We start from the raw sequence: 22,568 nt of genomic DNA, 5'->3' as shown, positions 1-22,568 counted from the left end.
ATGAAAGGGAATACTTCTTAGTTCACCTTGTCCCAAGTAAATATTTATGAAAAGCCAGACACAAGGAGGTCATTATTTGCCTCTCCACCCTGATGCCTCTCTCACCTCCTCCTCATGTTTGGATAAATACAAACAGAGCTGGAGCCAATGCAGAGAAAGGAACCCACAGAGGCATACAGAGGGGCCAGTATATATTGAGCAGGGGGCAGTGGTTTGAGTTCCTTTCACAGCAGTACAAGGTGTGCCACTGTCACTCTGTTGGGATCCACCGGCCTCAGACATGGCACGTCTAGTCCTCCATGTCTTCATCGTTCTCTGCTTCTCTTTGCTCCACGGCAGCTCCAGCCGTCCATCTCGGACCAGGAAGGCTGTGTCACCGCGAGGTAACACGTTGCACAATTTATGAACAAATCTGTTGACTATACTGATGCCTCGTCTGACTGATGTGTCATATCTTCTTCATCTGTGTATGGCTGCAGAGGAAGATGACGTGAAGTCCCAGCTTGAGAAGTTGTGGCAGGAGGTGAATTCACTGAAAGAGATGCAGGCGTTACAGACAGGTACTATCCTCACTACATCAAAGAGAGAGGATACCATATATATATATATAAACTTTGAGGTTTTTCTGTCTAAAGATGTGAAATTATTATAGCAGAGTGGCTGACTTTTACAGCAGTTGAGACACGCAAGTGTCATTATCAATTGATGGTACTTTCTCATAATGAGCTGTCAGAAAATATAAACTGTACTATATACGACTCAATTTAAAACACTCAAGTATGCCGCGTCACCAGCAGAGGGCAGCAGCACTTCTATAAGGCATTGCATTGACGTGTTGAGGGACTGTATTCCAGAAGGATGAGTGTTATCGTTGAAATATTAAGAAAATGTTGAAACATTAACAGCAGAGCTGTTATAATTTAGGTTTATCTTTAAATTTCATTGATTTACTTATTTTAGATTTTGTTGATGAATAAAATGATTTTTTTTTGTCGTTAATGTTTTGTAGCTCTTTTATTCATGTGGCTCTTTACTAAAAGTCCACACTACAAGTTTGGAGATGAAAAATAGGAAAGATGAATTATCAAGCAGTCAAGTAGAAAAAAGATTCTCATCTTGTTATGTTGATTAATTTTCAGTTAATTCTACAATATCTTAAAACCTTTTAAACACTATGGTACACTTTTACGTTTCAGTTCACTCATTAAGTCGGTGCTTTTGTCTTTCAGTTTGTCTCAGAGGAATCAAAGCTCACAGGAAGTGTTATCTGACAATTGAGGAGCCAAAACATTACCATGAAGCAAATGAAGACTGCATAGCACAGGGAGGAACTCTTGCAACTCCCCGGGACATGATGGAAAACAATGACCTGAGGGACTATGCAAAGAGGAGTGCTCCTGGATCCAAGGACTTCTGGATCGGTGTGGCTGACATTGTGAAAGAGGGCCAGTATGTTGATGTCAACAGCATGCCAGTCAGCTACTTCAACTGGGACCGCTCCAAGAAGCAGCCCACAGGAACCAAGAGGGAGAGCTGTGTGGCTCTGTCAGTGGCTGCACAAGGAAAGTGGTACGATGAGGTGTGTCGCAGCCTAAAAAAATACATCTGTGAATATATCATTCCTTAAAGGAAACAGATGGTCATTTAAACAAGTCGTTCCTTGAAATTATGCAAGTGTACATTGTTTAATGTGTGCTTCTTCAAAATGGAAACATGACTTCACCATTTGTAATGAAAGACAGTAAAATGCGAGGTAATGACAGAGCAGCAAACTATGAGGGAGGGAGGTTCTGAAACCAAGGGTTAAATATATGTTTGTTACAACAAATTCTTCACAAACACACACCTTTTGTTCTTTATTTTTTAGAAATTACCACCATTGAGTTCCCCAGTAAATTACCTAGTAGCTGATCATTAATTCAAGTTGTAAATGTTGGTGAAAGTACAGTAGGCGTGTTCTCAGGAGCTGCCATATGAAAACAAACCAACACAGCCCACCATAAAGTTTCAAATCTAATTTTGGAGCAAAGCACATGGAGTCACATAAGATAGATCTGATCTGCAATGGACACTGCTTGAACACCAAACTCTGTTGTTACATTGCCTCTGAAGAAAAATCAGGCATAAACAGGGGTAGATGGTAAGTAATAAGACATTATAACAGCCTTTCAATAAGGCTTTTGCAGCCTTGTCTTACACACTTTTTGTAAGGGAATAATGTACACAAATTCTGTAATGAACCAATGTTTTCGCAAGAGGTTACTTGTTCATTTTAATGTTCCCATTAAAATTATCAAGGTTGAATTTACAGCCTGAACATACTGCTATATATTCTTGTGGAAAATCAATTGTAAGGGGCATTTATTTTTCTGTAGGTTGAAAATACAAATGATGCATGGTTTTTTTCAATAAAGACTTTTCCATCTTCCACTTAAGCGCAGAGTACTATATCTTTGTACTCACCACTGTCTGAACCAGTACTTTGTCAAATTAATGCAACTTTGTAATACATGCATTTAAATGGCTGAGTCTGATGTTTACTTTTATAGTGAAAAGACACATCACAGAATAGTTACAATATGTCACTTTCTGTCAGTGCAACTTAGCTGTGCTCTTCCACTCAAGAACAGACTCTTTCATTAAAGTGTTTTCTCTAAGGAGCTATTCACTTTATTTGTCTTGGAATGTGGGAGGAAACCCTATTGCCCCAAAATAAACTTAAACAAATAGAAAGAGCATGCAAACATGCAGAAAGGGGTTATCAAACCCTGGCCCTATGCTGTGGGTAGACAATGTGAAATATGTATTTCTGTTTACTCTGCTTTAATGCTGCTGCAATATAAAGAAACAGCTATGAGCGCAGTAACTGTTACAGCTTACTGTATTTCATGATGTACACTAGCTCTTAAGACACTGTTACTTACTATCTTACAGTACTGCTTCTAGATTTTACAAAAAAAAAAAGAAAGAAAGAAAAAAAAAGAAAAAGAAAAAAGAAAACAGGTCAGTTGGAGATGTTTTTTCTTGTTCTTAGATAAAAACTTGGTTTAAAATCAGAAATTATTTTTAAATGAACAGCAGCTGTACCATACAAATCAATCCTCATTTCAATCTGTGGCCAGGGCCTCTTGATTGTGGTCTTGCTCTGTCATTTCTTTTTATCAAAGTAATGGTGAAAAACTAATAAATTGAGCCCCTGCTCTGTCATTTCTCCAAAGTAATGGAGAAAAAAATGTTTTAGAAACATTTATTATTTTATATGACAAATGATGAAACTGTAAGTGCTTGGTGTGATACAATTAAGGCTCTAAAGTTGGCTACTCCATTCATTTTTTGATTAAGTCGAAGACAGCAAGCATATCCTTATCTGAACTACTAAATGCCTGCGTCAAAAGCTCTGAGGTGGCCTACTTAGATGTTATAAATGCGTTTTTTTAAAATATATTTTTCTATCATTTCTGTCATTTTAAAACGTAAACACACGCCGACGTCATCTTGCCTGCACACATCACGCACGCTTGTCTGGATGGAATGTGACGCCAAAGCTGCCTGAGTGAAGTCTCGCGGAGTAAAACACCGGCCATTTTTCCCCATTTATAGCAGGACACTTTGTGCGTCGGTAGAGTAACCGGGTGTTGCGTTCACTTTGATAAGCCTACAAGTTTTGTCAAGTTTAATTTTGTTATCCAAGCATCCAAACTTACACCAACCGGGACACAGACCATGTTTGTGTTTACCGCCGCAAAGTTTTTTCGCTGACATCCCTTCCCGGATAAATGCTTGTCTAAACTGTCGCACAAATGGAAATGGTGCCTAGCGAGGAGAACCAGTTCGTACCCAAAGAGGTGAGGCTATCATGGACCCATCCCAGGTCGGCGAATCAACCCCTGGGCTTAAGCTGTCACCCTAACAGACTATGATCAATAGTAATGACAAAACTTTTGCACCACTTTGGGAGTTTGTGCTCTCGGTGTATGCGCTGCTAACAGTTAGCTAAACATGACTTGGACGGCCTATCATGACATGGCTGGCTAACTAACGTTATTGCTAGCGGCTAGCTGCTCTGCCTGCAGACAAAGTGTTTTATATCGAAAGCTTGATTTTACGCACATTTTTCCCGAAGTTATCCAGCCTTCACATACAGCTTCCAAACCATCAAACACTACTAAGCTGGTCCATTGCATTGTATGGTATTATTAGTTGGCCAACTGACAAGTATCATTTACCAACGTAGTAAAAAAATGGTTGCTAATGTCGTTAGCATTTTAAGTCAGGGTAAGGGAAAGCAGTACAGCTAATGTTGATGTTTTCTAACTTGCTTAACAAAATGCCAATAACAAAACATCTGTTGTCCTGACGAGTAGAGTGGGATCAGCGTTCACAATTGCTAGTTTAATGGAAATCCATAAAGCTACGCTAATTTCTTTTGGCTTAGTTAACACATTGATTTGAATGGAACTTATGGCTTTACAGTAAATGTAAACGTTAGCTGGTCAGATTCATCAGCTAAAGCTAATGTTAGCCTCTTTGACGGGCTAACGTTACTCAGAAGATGCAGTTGTTTATAACCCAACGTTAGCCTTGCCCTTGGTTATTTCAAATAGTGCGATAATAGTATTTGACTTCCACGTCTCTGCTTACACATCATTGATGAACTTATTTTTTTCGCAATTTTAAGTTCGTCAGACTTGGCCAGTTCATCTTCCCGTTTTGTCTCAGTTGTAAGCTAACGGTACCGCTAATGTGCTTGGTTTACATGAATGTACATTGTCACAAAATTTACATCTTTCTGTAACAATAGTTACTTATTATATTTGTTACCTCCGCCAAAACAGTTTTGGTAACCAAACTACTTATGTAGTTAATGAGACGCTCTGTTCAATAGGGTTGCTTCAAGTTGCCTGGAGAAGTCCCAGCATTTAATCAGGGCTTTAGCAGCAATGGCAACTTGGGCTGCATTGACGTCAGCTGCTGTCATATATCAAGCACAAGACGTCACACGTTGATTTCAGGGCTACGGATAATTTGGATTTGTTGATGAGCCATACATTTATTCTAAATCTCTATACTGTGGATTTTACCTGTGTAACTAATTTAAGAGTGATTGAGTAGTCAGTGCCTGCATTGAGGAAACAGCTTTGTGCAATTAGCTTCTCACTGGCATGTAAATATCTGTGTTTTTTTTTGTTTGTTTTTTTGTGAAACAGATGTTTGAAAAAAAAAAATCAACATTGTCTGTAGTATAGCCCATAAAAGAAAATGTATTGTTCAGGAAAAATACACAAAGATAAAAATAATTGAATTCCTTTTTAAAGCAGGTCTTATACTGGCTCTCACTAGTCAAATTAACAGGTTTAAGCTCCTAAGTTCCCTTGTTTTTCTTGTTTGAACATATTTAAGCCGTTTTGCAGCCGATTCTGTTGTTTTGCTCATGGTTATTTTTATGCTGACCACTGAGAGATATTTACAACATAACCTCTGTGGACACGCTGATTGAGCTGGAACAAGAGCTAGGGATGCATCACAGCCCGTGCTTTAACTGTATGTGGAAATAGATGGTTACAAATAATCGACTCACATTGTGGAGCAAGACTTTAGCTCGAGGGGAGGCTGGATAATGGAGGTAACTTGAGATGTGTTTGCTGCTGACATTGGATGGTAAATCTGTTGTGGTGTTTTGGGATGCTCAGTGTACCCAGTGCTCTCTGATGATCCCAAATAAATGAATTATTTGTGAGTAGAAATGTTCTGTTAATATCAGCAGACTCCTTGCAAGACTCGAACATGCAATCATGTAACATTTAAAACAAGTAGCAGCTGAATGGTTGTTTGTTTGAGGTGATTCCTCTGTGTGGAACAGTCACTATACCTCTTGTCCAAAATGTCACTATGCTGTATTTACATTCTTTATTTGACCTCATTTCAGGCGGCATAGCTTGAGAAAGCAAAACCTTGTCATATGGCATCTCCAGTTTTCTTAGTCATTTATCTTGATGCTTTCTTGTAACGGAAAATCTATCAGATGTCTTGGATCTTGGTTACCTTCTAGTCCTTTGACTTGTATAAAAGGCAGCTATGGTTAATCATTGATTTGTGGGAGTCAAAGTTTTTAACCAGAGAGTTGTGTTGTCTTTGAACTGCTATTGGTTGATACAACTTTTAAGAACAACCCCCCCCCCCCCCCCCCCCCCCCCCCCCCCCCAAAAAAAAAAATAAATAAATAAATAAAATAAAATAAAATAAAATAAAATAAATAAATAAATAAATAAATAAAATAAAATAAAATAAAATAAAATAAAATAAAATAAAATAAATAAAATAGAATGAAATAAAAATTCCTAACCCAGTTAGCAATTTTGCACTTTAATGATGAGTACACAGAAACTAGTTAACTACAAGTGACACTCTGTCCTAGTGTAGCTCTGTGCAAGCCTGAAACAGGGATCATTTCACATTTGTCCGAACCATTCAAATGGATTTTGTTGCTTTCACTTGTGTGACTCACTGCTTCTTCAGTGCTAGTGTTTTTTTTGTCTGTATGCCTTGTTGTTTTAACAGAGCTTTATTCCACATGCCCTGTGGTTGACCTTGTTCCGCTACCACTTAAATCAAATGTATGAAGGATGCACTGATCCAACTTTTCTGGTTCTGATTCAGATACCTGGGCTTTGGGTATTGACCGATACTGATACAGATCCGATACCAGTGTTGAATAATGCCCTCCTGTGGAATAAGACTGGTAATGCTTTAAAGTGATACTCCGGGATGGAACAAGTTTGGTCCTATCACAAGGTTTAGGACAGAAGTTACCCCTACAGCAGTGTTTTTGTGCAGCAGAAGCCCAGAGCACACGCACAAAAGACCCCCTCCCTGCTCCTCTGCCGGTTTCCTCTGCACTCAGACGGGGCCATTTTTTACTTGACCAAAAACACAAATAAACGGACTCCCACCAAAAAAGTCTGATATCGTTCTGCATTCACGCTTTATTTAAAGAATTTTCAGCGCGTTACTTTCACACAAAAACACCGCTAAATAAGGCTCTAGTTCTCATTGTGTCTCTTCGTCCTGGCAGACTACCTGTGTTTGTTTATATCTGGCACGCCGCGCTCGCGGACTGATACATTAAGCGGAGAGCACCTCGTTGCCAGCTGTGGCTCTGCAGCGGAGGTAATGCCATTTTACGACACGATGAGAACTAGAGCCTTATTTAGCGGTGTTTTTGTGTGAAAGTAACGCGCTGAAAATGCTTTAAATAAAGCGTGAATGCAGACTGATATCAGATTTTTTCGGTGGGAGTCCGTTTATTTGTGTTTTTGGTCAAGTAAAAAAATGGCCCCGTCTGAGTGCAGAGGAAACCAGCAGAGGAGCAGGGAGGGGGTCTTTTGTGCGTGTGCTCTGGGTTTCTGCTGCACAAAAACACTGCTGTAGGGGTAATATCTGCCCTAAACCTTGTGATAGGACCCAACTTGTTCCATCCCGGAGTATCACTTTAAGTAAAAGGCAAAAAATGAGCATGTGGAATTACTGAAGTTAATATGTATTCAAGCTATAAAATATAAAAATGTTTATCAGCGAACCAATGCTTCATTATGTACACAAGTTCTATACAATTGTGAACTTTTTTACGCAGTAGACAGATAATGTAGCAAAAAATAGAAACAAAGAAAGAGCATCAGAGGTAACATTTCAGATCAAATAGCCAAGAAAGTTGGTAAAAAAAAAAAGTCATTGAGCCGGTTGCCTGGATTGGCCCCTTCCCACCAATGAGCTATGAGGAGCAATGATGCACCAATAACTGACCAGGATCTACCAGGATCTAGGATTGGTCTTAATGCATCCCTAGAAACTATAGTGTCACAGCTGTGCTCTCTGATAATGTATTAAAAACATTAAAAAGGCCAAAAAAAAACCTCTAAACACAAATAATACAGTATCTTTTCAGCTGTTTTACACAGCTGGCACAGTGTTGGGTTTTGAGTTACAACTTTGCAAAGTCACGTTACAGATGGATCTGTTTATCAATAAGTCCACCATGACCCACTTTGAGTCATGTTTGGATAAGGATATGCTCTGTTTTAAATTTTACTTCCTTGTCTCTGCCCTGCCTGCCTATTTATGTGTTTATGGTTGCATTTCATTGTATTATTAGGCGTGCATGGGTTCTGAACCTGTGAGTTCATGTCAACACCTTGTGATTGCATCCCCAGTAAGAATAACCTTTAATCTCATAATGCACTTGTGTGTTGTCAGCTGCAGCTTCTTTGTATGACCTGTCAGTCACATTTTGTCAAGATCACAAACCTCACAGAGATTCCAAAAACAGGAATGTCAAACATATTCTATCCTGCAGTCATCTGCCTGCTAAACAGTGTCTGTCGACGCAGGCCATCGACTCTGCTCCGCTCAGCCTAAAGACATTTTTTAATGATTATCACACAGGAATGTTTTACAAAATATTTGCCTTGTCTAGTTTGTTGTAAGTCTTACCCCCAACTGTCTCCATATATTGTCATTAGGGTGTGTTTTGGAGTTGCAGACAGAGTATTTTTGATGAGATGAAGAGGATTACTCAGGTAGCTATCCTTGGTGCCTGGTGCCTGGTGTTTGGTGTGGGAAGAGAGCTCTCGTGATGAAGCATGATGTTGAATAGATGCATGGAGCGGCTTTTCAATGTTTCTGTTACTGCACAAGTTGGATCCTGTTTTTTGTAACAGGAATAACAAATATGTGTAAAAATGAGCCATACTTCAAACAATACCAATAGTTTAATCCTGACACTTCTCATTACTGTAAGATGATTTATAAAACTTGTTATTAAGGTTGTCTATTTTTCTTCAGTGGAAGCCTGCAAAAATATTACACTTATATATATATATCTCTTTCCAGTCGTTCCCACTTTGCTTTTTTAACCAGTACACCCAACACTTTATTGTTGTCACTCATACCTTGTGTGAAAAAAGTGCTCTGGTCAAAGTTTTGCATGTGTGGTAAATAACTGTGTGAGTTTTTCTACTACTTCATTTTGGTTCATTCTTGCAGTCGCAAATGGTGCTAAGTGCTTATTATTTTAGCTTGTACAGGTAAAGCACACACCAGGTCAGTCAAAAGACAAACTATGAGTGTTGAAATGTGAAAGTGAGCAACTGTGCCTTTGAATTCCTGCCTGTTAAGCAGCAAAATGAGGCATGTTTGAGCAGTTGGATGGCCTGTTTTGGAGTGGCACACTTCTTTCATTCTCCAGTTTTTTTCTCCTCACAGATGAGCTTTAAATTCTGTTGTTAGATCTAATCTTTCTGCAAACAGCAGAACAGGAGCTTTGCTAAACGACCTGTAGCAGAAAATATAAACAAGATTACAGATCTGCACTGAAATGGTTTTCTTCTCTCGGTATCCCAAGTTATGAGACACTTACACGTTAGTAGCAGCACAAAGGCACATCGTGACACTCATTGCACAGCCTTCCACATATTCTAACACTTTGCTTGCATGTGGAGTTGGACACAAAGGAAATGGATCGAGCCTGTTATGCTAATTTCTTTCCTAATTTCTTCATTTCCAGATCCAAAATGCAGCCGAGGAACCCCGAGTGCTGTGTATAATTCAGGACATCACCAGTGCAAAGACCGTCAACGAGAGGCTCACCCTAAACCTGCCTGCCTCCACCACCCTCTCCAAACTTTATGAAGATGTTGCTCACAAAGCAGGATATGTCAATGGCACCTTTGGACTTGCCTGGGGAAATACACCTGACATGGTAAGCTAGTTTATTCATGTCAGTGGTCACCTCTGAACCTAAGTCTACAGCGCTTCTCCAGAAGTCAATGTGTAGTGGCGTATATCGTATTTTCTGCACTATAAGGCGCACCTAAGAGCCTTCAATTTTCTCAAAGCCAACAGTGCGCCTTATAATCCAATGCACCTTATGTATGGCTCAATGCTGAGTAATCATGGCTACCGTAGTAGTTGACGAAGTAATAGCGGTGAGAACTGGTAAAGAGGAATTCCTGTAAGTGCTAACGTTAGCTCACAGGCTGGCCCAGGCTTCTTCTCTTGTTTATTGTTAAAGGAACACAGCACCCCCCAAAGGTCTGGCATGTGAACTGATCTCTGGAAACAGCTTTTGTTGACGGCAGAAACTGCTTAGTCTTTACAGCACACTTTTTTTGAAAACGGCACAGAAAATAGTCCGATAGAAAAATGTGCCGGTCCGTGTGGATGTAGCCTGAGTTTGACTGACTTATCTGACTGTTTTGTTGACATTCCCTTAAGCGCAGCTCCATCTAGTGGATGCATAACGCAACCCCAGCCACCACTAGCTTCTATTCTATGCGCCTTATAATGCGGTGCGCCCTATATATGAAAACAGTTTTCAAATAGGCCATTCATTGAAGGTGCGCCTTATACTCGGAAGCGCCTTGTTGTGCGGAAAATACAGTAAGTGGTTGTTCCTGAGCTTTGTAGTGTTGAAAATGTGACACTTTACCCTCAATCTTGACTTAAGCTTCACATAAATATGATTGACTTAACCTTTCATGGCCATGAAAGCTCAGTATTTATGTAAAAACATAGCTTGCTCAGAAGCAGAAATATGGAGGGATCATTTCCGAAGTGGCTTAAATCACAACTTTTTATATTTTTTGTAGTAAAAATATTAGAGGTGGGAGAAATATTGATATATTGTGGTATCAGAATTTTTTAACCATTATAAATGCTAGTTTTTTTGTTCAAAAATCTTTTTTTTTTCAAATTCAGGTCCTTTATTTTAGTCTTGTTGGGTTGGAAAAAAGTTGAGATATTAGACCTCTGGGCATTTTTTGGGGGAAAATTCGGCTTCTAAAAAAGACTGCAGACATCATCATTCAACTATTTCACTTGTTCTGGTGTTAAAAAAACAAAAACAAACTAAAACTTGAAAAAATCCAAAATATTGAAGAATCCCAATTTAAGTCGAATTGGCACCCAAAAATCTTAAAAGAATAGAATAGTGAGAAAAGCAAATCATCCTAGCCCTAAAAACATATATTTGATCATTTTCTAATGTGAAAGGAGTTCCTGGTTGTGAGACTTGGCATTTGACTCTGGTTTGCAACTGGGCTCTTTGAAGTGGTGTGGAAATTTGAAGCAGATATTTTGCATTTTGCTACACCGTAGTATCACCAGCAGGCTGCTGTTTTGGGATTTTCCACTGCAGAATCAGTGCTGTCAGAAAGTTGCTCAATACAACATCTCTTCTTCCTGGCCGGTGACAGCTCTGTCAGCCAAGAGTCATTCACGAGGGACTGCAGTCGAGGAGTTTGCACTAACATCTGGCTCAAAACGAGTTTGGCCGACTTTACTGCATTCAGCGCTGCAGTAGAGATAATTGATGAGGATAGAGGGAGGTGTAATAAACCCGTATGTATGCCTCCTTTCCAAAGAGCAGATTGATTAAAGAGATTTACTGGTAAACATCATGCACACTTTGCAACCAAAGAGCCTGATCTTGCCCTGAAAGAAAAATAGAGGAGTTCTTTGTGATTCTCTCACAGCCAGAAACAACTTTGGGTGAACTCTTAACTTGGAGCCGATGCATTGAGACGTGCAAATATTAGGTGACTGTTTGGCGGCAGGTGCAACGACAAATGTGAAAGGTAACTGCATGTCAATGCTTTGTCAATATCCGAACCCTTTGGCAATTGACTGACGATTCCAGCCTCTGGGAATAACAGACAGTGTTTCAGAGTGTTAGGTTCAAACAAGTTATTCAGATGAACGACACAGGATTCATGGGCCTAGACTTCCTTCTTCCTGCACTGGTCATTGTTTACAGTCGTACTGACAGCTTGAGGCAGGAAAATTGAGACTGAGTTGAGAGACAATGTGAGGAACTGTTGTGTTTGCTGTGCTCATTGGACTCTTTCTGCCAATAGAAATGATTATAAAGCACTTTATGATCCCGGTGGGTTATATGATTGTATTATGTTTCACCTCCTAAGTTGTTTGTATAAATACTACTCCCTTTTCTTAAATGAGCACAGGCTAATCCTGCTGCTGACCCAGGCCAAAGCCCAGGTGCTGTGTCTGTTGTTATCTCACTGAGTAGGTCAGTGGATTAAGCTCCTGTATGTTTCCACTGCAGCACTTTGCCTGCCTGTCCTCAGCTCGCTCAGGAGGAAGAAATACAGAAAGTCTTTTGCTGTTTTTCCATGTTGGCCTGAGACTATTTCTCCTCTGATGCATCAGAACAAATCTTTAGCAGAAAATGAGTTCAGTGGGAATCTTAAGTCTTCTTGTGAGTTTGCTGCTTCTGTAGCCAGCAGAAAACTACTTGTTGTAGTGTTATGTGACTGTTTATGTCCTGCTTTCTCCAGGGAGTGTTGTTTTCATGTGATTTTTGCTGCTGCTCTGACTGCCCCTGCAGGCACCACTGGACCACAGCAGTGAGATGTCTCTCTCAGATTCTGCGTTCGAGCCTGGTGGTAAAAGGAATTTCCTTCAGCTAACAGACAAAGATGGAGAACAGCCACAGATTGCTTCGGTAAGTGAGGTCAACAAAATTCTTATTTCCAAAACAATACCAGAACACAGTTATTTCTGTAATCTAAAGACATTTCCTCTCTGAATATGAATGTGTGCAGGATGAGTCGGGGACAGCAGACAGCAGTGGACTGGATGACAGTTCCCAGGAGAGATTTATTGGGCCTTTACCTAGAGACAGCACTGCAGGCTGCAGTGGTGACTACAGCAGTCCATCGTACTCCTACTCATCCATCCTCAACAAATCTGAAACAGGTGAAAGTTTATCTACTGTAAAGCTGTAACACTACTTTTTTAAAGCCTCAATAAACCTCTTACTTCCTGTCTCTTGCCCTCGTAGGTTATGTGGGCTTGGTCAACCAAGCTATGACCTGTTATTTGAACAGCCTCCTACAAACCCTCTTCATGACCCCAGAGTTCAGAAATGCACTCTATAAGTAAGGAACAACACAAGAAATAGGTTTTAAGTGTAACTTTTAAAGTGCATATTTTAAAAGACCTTTCTGTTGTGTTGTCAAACCTAAGCTGGGCGTTTGAGGAGTCTGAAGAAGACCCTGTCACAAGTATCCCCTATCAGCTGCAAAGGCTTTTTGTTTTGCTGCAAACTAGTAAGAAACGGGCAATTGAGACCACTGATGTGACGCGGAGCTTTGGCTGGGACAGCAGCGAGGGTGAGCACATGCACGATTTTGTGGCTATTTTCCTGTGGGTTGTGGAAAGATGAGACCATATGACTCTGTATCTGAGAACGAATAAAATCTTTCTGTGCTTCTGTTTTCAGCTTGGCAGCAGCATGACGTCCAGGAGCTGTGCAGGGTCATGTTTGATGCCCTGGAGCAAAAGTGGAAGCAGACGGAGCAGGTAGGAAAGAGCGAAAAAGTTTACCCAAGTCTGAGAGCTCACCTGTACAATACAGACAAAAGGTTGAGAGTGAGAATAAGTAATGAGCCAGTGAGCCCCAGGGTTATCTGTTTTATATCTCAAAAGTGAGAGGTCAAGCTCAAACACTTAATCTAGTGTCCCTTGTGGAGACATGTGGTCTGCTCACATGAGCATCTTGGTTGCACAGACTAAATGCATGTGATCGACCGCATTCAGAAATAACCTCTTGTTTTGTTTTATTTTTTCTGGTTCAACATTTAGAAGTACACGTTGAAAGCAAGAAGTGACATTTAAAAACCAGGAGATCTCTTGGATTAGTGTATCACACTTTCACTAACTTAAAGATTTTGTTTTCCTTCAAGCCCAGAAGTAGAGTTTGAATGAAAAACCAAATTTTTGAGCAACAGTCCATACAACTTTTTAAACGCTCTCTAAATCCTGCTGTGAAAGATCCTCTTAAAATAATACTTTGATGTTTTTGATGTGGGGTTCGAGAGCCACTTGTCTTAGTCAGTGTATTTACTTTAGCATATCCTGGTTAGCATTTACCCCTGGAAGTTACAAAGCACGAAGAAGCCACATTTAAAGCCACTGAAATAGGGTTTTCTGAAGAATCCACACAATTTGATGCCCAAACAAACAATTTGCTGTTATAAGTGAAACAGGTTTTTAGAGTCTTGTTTTTCATGCTTTAACATTGTCAGGCCGACCTGATCAACCAGCTGTACCAGGGGAAGCTGAAGGATTATGTCCGCTGTCTGGAGTGTGGCTATGAGAGCTGGAGGATTGATACCTACCTGGACATCCCTCTTGTGATCAGACCCTTTGGAGCCAGCCAGGCCTATGGCAGTGTGGTGGGTTTCTGTGTGCTTTTCTTTAAGCATACAAGGCAAATCAGCAGGACATTCACAGCTACATCACTTGGAATTAAACACTTATGGTTAATTTTCATCTGTTTATGATCATGTTGTATTATTATACAGTATAATGAAAATTGTATTTGGTTTTATTTTGCTTCAGGAGGAGGCTTTGCAGGCATTTATCCAGCCAGAGACTCTGGATGGTCCAAACCAGTATTTCTGTGAACGCTGCAAGAAGAAATGTGACGCCCGTAAGGTGAGTTCACGGGAAATGTGACATGTTTAGGAAGGGGAGCGTCTTTGCTATTGAGCAGTCTGATTATTGATCAATCCTTTTCCTTACAGGGTCTGAGATTTCTGCACTTTCCTTACCTGCTGACACTCCAGCTAAAGCGCTTTGACTTTGACTACACCACTATGCATCGCATCAAGCTGAATGACCGCATGACTTTCCCAGAGGAGCTTGACATGAGTCCATTCATGGACGTGGAGGATGAGGTCAGGGGAGAAATGGCTTCAAGTTTTTTTTTTTAATAAACTGTATTTTGTTAAGTTAATGAAGCAACTTGAGCAAGATTTTCTGAGGAAAAAAGGCTACTAAAGGTTTTTAGCCAGCTGTATTGATATGATATCACACAAATGATGGTTGAATATGTCAGTTGTTGTTTTTTTTTGACCTGTCAGCTATTGTGTTTTTGTATCGGTCACTAACCAGAAGTCGCCTCAAACTGAGAGCTGCACTGACAGCGGAGCTGAGAATGAAGGCAGCTGCCACAGTGACCAGATGAGCAACGATTTTTCTACCGATGATTGTGTGGATGAAGGCATCTGTTTGGACAGCACTGGCAGCACAGAGAGGGTGCTGAAGCCAAAGGTGATCTTGTTGTTTATTGTTAATGTGGGTTGTTGGTTACCGGTGTGAAATATTTTTTGATCCAAAACTGAAACCTATATTCACCACATGTTAACTATATCTGATAGATGTAAAGATGAAGCCTTCTAAATTTGTAATACTTTATTTTTAACAAGCCACTCGATCCTAACTTTTTGTTAATCACTTGTGTTGTAGACTTGATAGTACTCGAGCTTCATAAAAGTCTTTGGCCGAGTAACTTGACAGATGTATTTGAACGCCGCCAAGTGTTATTTTGGCCTGTTATCAAGTTACTCATCAAATGAATGTTAATTAGCAACAGCTGATAAGACGTGGTGCCAGCATGGTTTGTTATATTAACCACAGAGAGCGATGGCCTTCAGCGGCTGAACATGAAAGGCTGTTCCAGTGTTGTGTGCGTGGGAGACCTCGAGAAATGTTGTCAAGCAACAGATTGAGCTGAAAACTGATTCTTTTCATAACATGTCTGTCTTTTAATTTTAATGAAAGCTAAACCTTTCAGATGACATAACATTATGGATCATTGTGAAGGAAAACTGTGTCTATGTGTTTAAGTTCTTAACATAATCTTGAGCTGTATTATGGAGAATTCCTGTTGACATCATTGGTCACACACAACATGTGAAGCGAAGCTTGATTGTTGCTTTTTCTTACAAATACAATTTGTTGCCTGTCTTCTTCTCAGAGTCTGCTGACCTTCGAACTGTTCTCCGTCATGGTCCATTCTGGGAGTGCTGCAGGCGGCCACTACTATGCCTGCATCAAATCCTTCAGTGATGGGCAGTGGTACAGTTTCAACGATCAGCATGTTAGCAAGGTCAGCGTCAGGCTTTGAGTAACCTCATGTCATGACTTCATCTGTAACACTCGTCAGTTTAGATTATTCAAAGCAAACAAAATTCTTTACTTCAGTGACCTAAATGTTAACATGGGGGGCTTTGCTGATTAAATATGGGTATGTCTGTGCATTTCTGTTGGACAGATCACCCATGACGATATCAGGAAGACCTATGGAGGATCCTCAGGGAGCAGAGGCTATTATTCCAGTGCCTTTGCAAGGTCAGTGGTCTATCTCATGTGTTTCCTCAGTGGGTTAGAGAATACTGCAATAATGTACCAGATTTATTTATCTTTTTTTCTGTTTATAAGGAAAGTCAGGGGGTTTCAATAATAAATCCTCAATAATTACTTCACACTGTCCACTAATGAGGGCTGTGTTTTCTCTCAACAGCTCGACAAATGCATACATGTTGATTTATAGATTGAAAGATCCCTCAAGGAATGCAAGTAAGGAATGATAGCAGTGTATTTTTTTTATTATGCTGATAACCTACTCTTTCAGTCCTACAAGCTCTGATAATGATTACAGTAAATGTGAAAATCCGAGATATAGTATGCACTTTAATTGTGGACCCTGACTGTCCTGTCTGCAGAGTATTTATCAGTGGAGGACTTTCCTGAGCACATAAAGAGTTTGGTTCAGAAGGAGAAAGAGTCTGAAGAGCAAGAAAAGCGTCAGAGAGAGATTGAGCGCAACACTTGCAAGGTAATTGAGCTAAAGATGTGTTGTTTTGTCCTTGAATGCAGATGTGCTAATGATTCTCTTCTTTTTTAGATGTTAATTCTGTTTCGCTCTGAACTTTCAGATAAAGCTGTTCTGCATGCATCCTGTGAAGATGATGATGGAGAGCAAGCTGGAGGTACACAAAGACAAAACTCTCAAAGAAGCAACAGAGATGGCCTACAAGGTTTGTTGTTGGTTAACTGTTTAACTTTCCTGATTTTGCCATGTGCCCACAGTACAGAGTTTCTGTGCTTTAACATGTTTTTGATGGGGTCTGTATCATCAGTGTAGAACTTTTATTTACTCTTTTGGACATTTCCCTGTCATGTAACACAGCTGATGGAGCTGGATGGAGTGGTCACTCTGGACTGCTGTCGCTTGGTCAAGTATGATGAGTTCCACGAGTACCTGGAGCGCTCCTATGAAGGTGAGGAGGACACGCCAATGGGCCTGCTGCTGGGAGGAGTCAAGTCTTCTTATATGTTTGACTTGCTGCTTGAGACCCGCAGACCTGAACAAGTGTTCCAGCCTTACAAACCTGGAGGTCAGTGGCTTTAGCTTGGACTCTACAGTTTATCAGCAGTTTTATGTCATGTCTTAATGTCTGTGGGTTTTTGTGATTTTTTGCAGAGGTGATGGTGAAGGTTCATGTTGTTGATCTGAAGAGTGAAACCATCGCCACTCCGATCAGTGTCCGTGCATACTTGAACCAGACCATCACTGAATTTAAACAGCTTATTGCACAGGTTTGCAGCTGATCTTTCATGTTTTTTTCTCTGCATCTTTATTTCATTCAGCTTTTTCATTTTGTAAAATAATATTTAGATTTAGTTGATTTTAAGTTGCTTTAGAGTGATTGTTAAAAAGTTTGTGTTTCACTTTAGGCAACAGGGCTATCTGCAGAGACCATGCGTGTGGTCCTGGAGCGCTGCTATAACGACCTCCGGCTCTTGTATGTTCCAAACAAAACATTGAAAGCTGAAGGGTTCTTCAGGAGCAACAAGGTCCAGACTTTTACGCTATTACTGACTTTTGTGACTCAAAGTGATCAGTGTTGGTCAAATTCAAAATCATTGAAAATCATGGTTTAATTTGACCTGTGTTGTTTTTATTATTAGGTTTTTGTTGAGAGCTCAGAGTCACCGGATCGTCAGGTCGCTTTCACCGACTCACTCTTGTGGAAACTGTTGGATCGTCATGGGAACACGATTCGACTCTTGGTCTTGCTGCCTGAGCAGTCTCCTGGCACTCTGGCCAACAGAACTTCTTGCCAAAAAGGAGGCGGTGACTCTGAGGAGTCCTTTGAGGGGGCAAAGGGTAACAGGAAGTCTGTGGAGGCTATCCTGGAGGAGAGCACAGAAAAGTTAAAGAATCTTTCTCTGCAGCAACAGCAACAACAGCAGCAGCAACAGCAGCAGCAGGGCTCTAGCACCAGTGATAGCCAGAAAAGCTCTGATGCCAGTGACTTTGAACATATTGAATCCCCAATTCAGGAGGCTGACTCAAACTCCTCACTCTGTGTGGCTGCAGACAACAGAGAGCTGGAGAACCGGATCAGGGCTGTGGTCGGGGGCAGCAGCGGTGCCTCCTCTGACCCTGAAAACCACTTTGCCTGCGAGGAGCGCTCAGACTCTGAGGTGAACAATGACCGCAGCACCAGCTCAGTGGACAGTGACATCCTGAGCTCCAGCCACAGTAGCGACACACTTTGTAATGCAGACAGCGGGCCCATACAGTTAGCCAATGGATTAGACTCGCACAGCATCACAAGCAGCCGTCGCTCCAAAGCCCATGAAGGCAAAAAAGAGACCTGGGATACTGCTGAAGAGGACTCTGGAACAGACAGCGAGTATGACGACAATGGGAAGAGCAAGGCAGAAGCCCAGTACCTCTACTTCAGGGCAGAGCCTTGTTCGCAAGACGACTCCTCTTGGGATGCACAAAAATGTATGAGAACCACATTTTAGAGGTTTATAAGATGCAAACTAGTTTTTTGTTTCTTGCATATTGTCCTTGAATTTGTATTGACAGCGTTGTGCAAGTAAAATAACAATCTTCACTGTATGTTTACTTCAGGTTTAGTAGTTCATGTGGACAAGAGGATAACTTTAGCAGCGTTTAAACAGAACCTGGAGCCCTATGTGGGAGTCACCTCCACACAGTTTAAGGTGTTTCGGGTGTATGCCAACAACCAGGAGTTTGAGAGCGTTCGATTAAATGAAACCCTCTCATCATTCTCTGATGATAACAAGGTCAGGATCATTTCTGCTGATTGTTATATTTTCATATCTTCTGTTGGGAGGAGACATTTCTTGTTTTTGGACTCAACTTTGACCTTTTACTTCCTCCTACAGATAACTATTCGACTAGGCAGAGCACTGAAAAAGGGTGAATACAGAGTGAAAGTGTATCAGCTACTTGTAAATGAACCAGAGGTAAGAGCTAACTTCTGTTGTTATACTTATAACATTTAAACTTAAGTTTGATATACATCATTTACCCGTTTTCTTCACCTAGCCCTGCAAGTTCCTCGTGGACACGGTATTTGCCAAGGGCATGACTGTTAGACAGTCTAAAGAGGAGCTGCTCCCTCAGTTAAAAGAGCAGTGTAAGCTTGACCTCAGCATTGACAGGTACAACTCTTTTTCTTTTCACATTTAAAAAGAGGAATTATATAGTACAGGTCCTTACCTTCTTGTGTATGTGTATTTTAGGGTTCGTCTCAGGAAAAAGACATGGAAGAACCCAGGCACAGTGTTTCTGGACTATCATGTCTATGAAGAAGATATAAGCATCTCCTCCAACTGGGAGGTTTTCCTAGAAGTTCTTAATGGTAGCTATTTTTGTATGGTTTCCAAGACAAGTGTTCACCCTTTAATATGTTGTTTGTTTTGCCATCACAAAAAGAAACTTCCAACAAATGCAGACATGACAGAAATGATCAGTTACAGTATATTACACTGATGTAGTTTGATTTCACTTTGCATGAAATGTTTTAACATGTTACATTTAGATACCTACTCCAGCACTTTAAAATTCACATATGAAGAGATACCAAATATAGTAAAAGTCTACGTTAAATGCATTTTTCTATTTTCTGTTTCTTAGAACCAGAGAAGATGAAGTCCATGTCCCAGCTGGCTGTTCTGACTCGCAGATGGAGCCCGTCTACAATGAAGCTGGGCCCCTTCCAAGAAGTTATTCTGGAGAGCAGCAGTGTCGAGGAACTCAAGGAGAAGGTATGTGGCTGACATGTATATTATCAGTTAAACTTAGAGTAATCCTGTAATTAAACTATGAACATTTCCATCAATACATTTAAAACAAGTCTGTGATCAACCAACAAAAGGTGAGGTTCATGACTAATCTCTTCCTGTGTTTACAGCTCAGTGAAATCAGTGATATTCCTCTAGAACAGCTGGAGTTTGCAAAGGTATGAGAAGCAGCACCTCACACTGGTTGCTTATTCATCTCTTTCTTGTCTTCACACTTTTCACTATGTATTTACACTTCAATTTTTGAGTGTGAATTAATATCATTATTCTACTTTGTGCAGGGTAGAGGAACATTTCCTTGTGATATTTCCATTTTGGAGATCCACCAGGATTTGGACTGGAACCCAAAAGTGTCAACCCTTAACGTGTGGCCACTTTACATCTGTGACGATGGAGCGGTGGTCTTTTACAGGTAAACTGGAGCACTTGCTCTGTAATAGACAAGGAGGACATTGGTGCAAAGTGTGAAAGGTCTCAGACTTCCTGCAAGCCATTTAAGTGATTCTTTTATATTCAATTTCTTTGTGAAAAATAATGACATGACAGTTTATCATATATATATTTTTATATGATACACAAAAGTCTTTTTTTTTTGGAAACCCACTTTTCCCAAAACATTGCCTTTAATTTTTAACTTGCAAAAAGGCAGGTGACAGAGTTGGTAAAAGCAGGAAACGAGTAAAGACAATAGTTTAAAATACAAGTTAATGCTTGTTGATGTTGAACACTGGGTTTTATTGCTGTCTTCATGCACTAATTCTCCCTAACAAGCATGCTGTACAAATATAACTGACTTTTTGTATTTTAAACCTCTTTTTCATATCTTAATGGCAGGTTGTTAATCAGTATTTATCTTTTATATGCATGTGTGATGCAAGAAAGAGGGCCTTTTAAGTGTTTTAATGAGTGGGAAGGCAAACTCGTTGAAACCTCAGTGAACTACATCAAAGTCCTTGTGTCTTGAGATCAACGCCCCTCTCTTTTCTCTGTGCAGGGACAGTACAGAGGAGCCCATGGAGCTGTCAGAAGACGAGCGTAATGAGCTGATGAAGAAGGAGAGCAGCCGTCTGCTCAAAACTGGACACCGTGTCAGCTACTCCCCACGCAAAGAGAAGGCCCTCAAGATCTACCTGGACGGAGGCCCTGCCAAAGACCCGGGGCAGGACTGAGCACATGACAGTGCCCACAGTCTTTTTGGATCGTGCGGCTGCTTCAGCGAAGCGAACAGGCTTACATGACTCAATCTGGGTGTCGGGCCTGATAGATACTTGAACACCACGCAGCGCTGTGAGGCTAACAGGCTCTCACTTTCCACTCTGAGCCACAGGAAAGGCTCAGAAATCCTATTGTGCACTATAGTGTATTTTACTGTAAAGTTTAAAGGGAAGTACGAAAGCTATTCAATACAGAAAAAGAATCAAAAACTGTATAGACAAATCGATTAAGAGCTCCAGAGGTGGATGCAGAGATGTTAGGACTGTGAAAGTGGGCTGGAAGACGTCCATCCTGTCAATTTTAGTCTCCTGTCTCCTTTCCCATCAGCCTCCTATCATCACGTTCCTCTTCTTGTTAAATCAGATTCATCTCTAGTGTGTCTGCAGTGATCTCATCTTCAGAGTCCATTAATCATTCTTTTCTGATCTCCTTCCTTTCAGAACTTAAAAACCAACAGCACATATGACTAAAAGATCCTTATCCAGCCTTTTCTCAGTCTCGCCTCTTCTTGAGGGGCAAACCTCACTCTCAGTGACTTTGACAAGTTGACACAATTATTCTCAAGAGTTCTTAAACAAGAAAAGCAACAATTAAAAATGTGTAAATTTGACTCCTCCTCTGACGCTCCTATAATGACAGAGTAATGTGTTTTTTTTTCCCCTTACCGCTGCTCTGTATGCTTTATAGGAGCTTTATTTCTGCAACATCACTTCCACTTTGTAAGGCGAGACATAGGCGCCTGATCCTTCAACACAAAGTACAACAAAACAAAAACCAGGTAGACTAAGTTAAGGATCTCCTTGATTTGTGTTTTGTTTGTTGTAAATTATTATTTTGCTCCAGACTTTATCATTCAGTTAGGTCTTGTGAGGCACAAGGCACAAATCTGATGTCTGTATTAACCTTTGATTTAGAAAGTGGATTTCTTTGTCTGTTTTTCCACACCATGTGACCTGGGTGTGCATCTCTAGGGTCATCTGCGTAATGTGTGTAATGTACTGAGGGGAGGAAGCTCTCTGAGTTTTTGGCGGAGAGCGTGATTTTTTTTTTTTTTTTTTTTTTTGGCGCTTCTACCTGCTGCTGCTCTGTAGACTGGCTCCAGAGGGTGGATACAGTCCGCCCAGGGCTCCTGGTCTGAGGAGGACTGAAGCTCAGCATCCCAGTCCTCTCTGGGCTCTTGATGCTGCCACCAGCTATTCATTGTAGAAATGCCAATATCTGAAGAAAATCTTTTTTTGTTTTTGTTGTTGTTGATGTTTATTTCTTTAAGATTTAAATCCTGTGTGAAAATAGTTTAAGATGATTTTAGAAATGAATTAAAATGCTTTTTTTTCATAACTGCAGATTTCTGTCTTTGGCAC

The 22,568-nt window shown here is 40.5% G+C and overlaps 2 protein-coding genes across 2 annotated transcripts; both read left to right on the top strand.

Moving 5' to 3' along the window:
* The first annotated feature begins 170 nt into the window (after window positions 1–170).
* On the top strand, window positions 171–2,391 carry clec3a (C-type lectin domain family 3, member A). The gene is made up of 3 exons (XM_074666902.1): window positions 171–383; window positions 480–560; window positions 1,230–2,391. The coding sequence occupies exons 1-3, from the start codon at window positions 281–283 to the stop codon at window positions 1,625–1,627; spliced, it is 582 nt and encodes a 193-aa protein (XP_074523003.1). The 5' UTR covers window positions 171–280; the 3' UTR covers window positions 1,628–2,391.
* Window positions 2,392–3,523: 1,132 nt separating this feature from the next.
* On the top strand, window positions 3,524–22,501 carry usp47 (ubiquitin specific peptidase 47). Its single transcript, XM_074666017.1, has 28 exons — window positions 3,524–3,845; window positions 9,560–9,754; window positions 12,401–12,517; window positions 12,618–12,771; window positions 12,857–12,953; window positions 13,042–13,187; window positions 13,298–13,377; window positions 14,103–14,252; window positions 14,419–14,514; window positions 14,604–14,756; window positions 14,974–15,132; window positions 15,839–15,970; window positions 16,136–16,212; window positions 16,385–16,440; window positions 16,587–16,699; window positions 16,800–16,901; window positions 17,054–17,261; window positions 17,348–17,463; window positions 17,602–17,721; window positions 17,836–18,664; window positions 18,794–18,969; window positions 19,072–19,152; window positions 19,235–19,350; window positions 19,432–19,550; window positions 19,826–19,956; window positions 20,103–20,150; window positions 20,274–20,404; window positions 20,987–22,501. Exons 1-28 carry the CDS (start codon window positions 3,801–3,803, stop codon window positions 21,159–21,161), a joined length of 4,122 nt encoding a protein of 1,373 aa, XP_074522118.1. The 5' UTR covers window positions 3,524–3,800; the 3' UTR covers window positions 21,162–22,501.
* Window positions 22,502–22,568: the final 67 nt, after the last annotated feature.

This window comes from Halichoeres trimaculatus, unplaced genomic scaffold, assembly GCF_033239565.1.
Source record: "Halichoeres trimaculatus isolate MK-OKI-2021-1 unplaced genomic scaffold, fHalTri1.1 fHalTri1_scaffold_3, whole genome shotgun sequence".
In the NCBI taxonomy this organism is placed as follows: Eukaryota; Metazoa; Chordata; class Actinopteri; order Labriformes; family Labridae; genus Halichoeres; species Halichoeres trimaculatus.
Note: the sequence above shows the minus strand (reverse complement) of the source record. Positions and strands in the feature narration are given on the sequence as shown.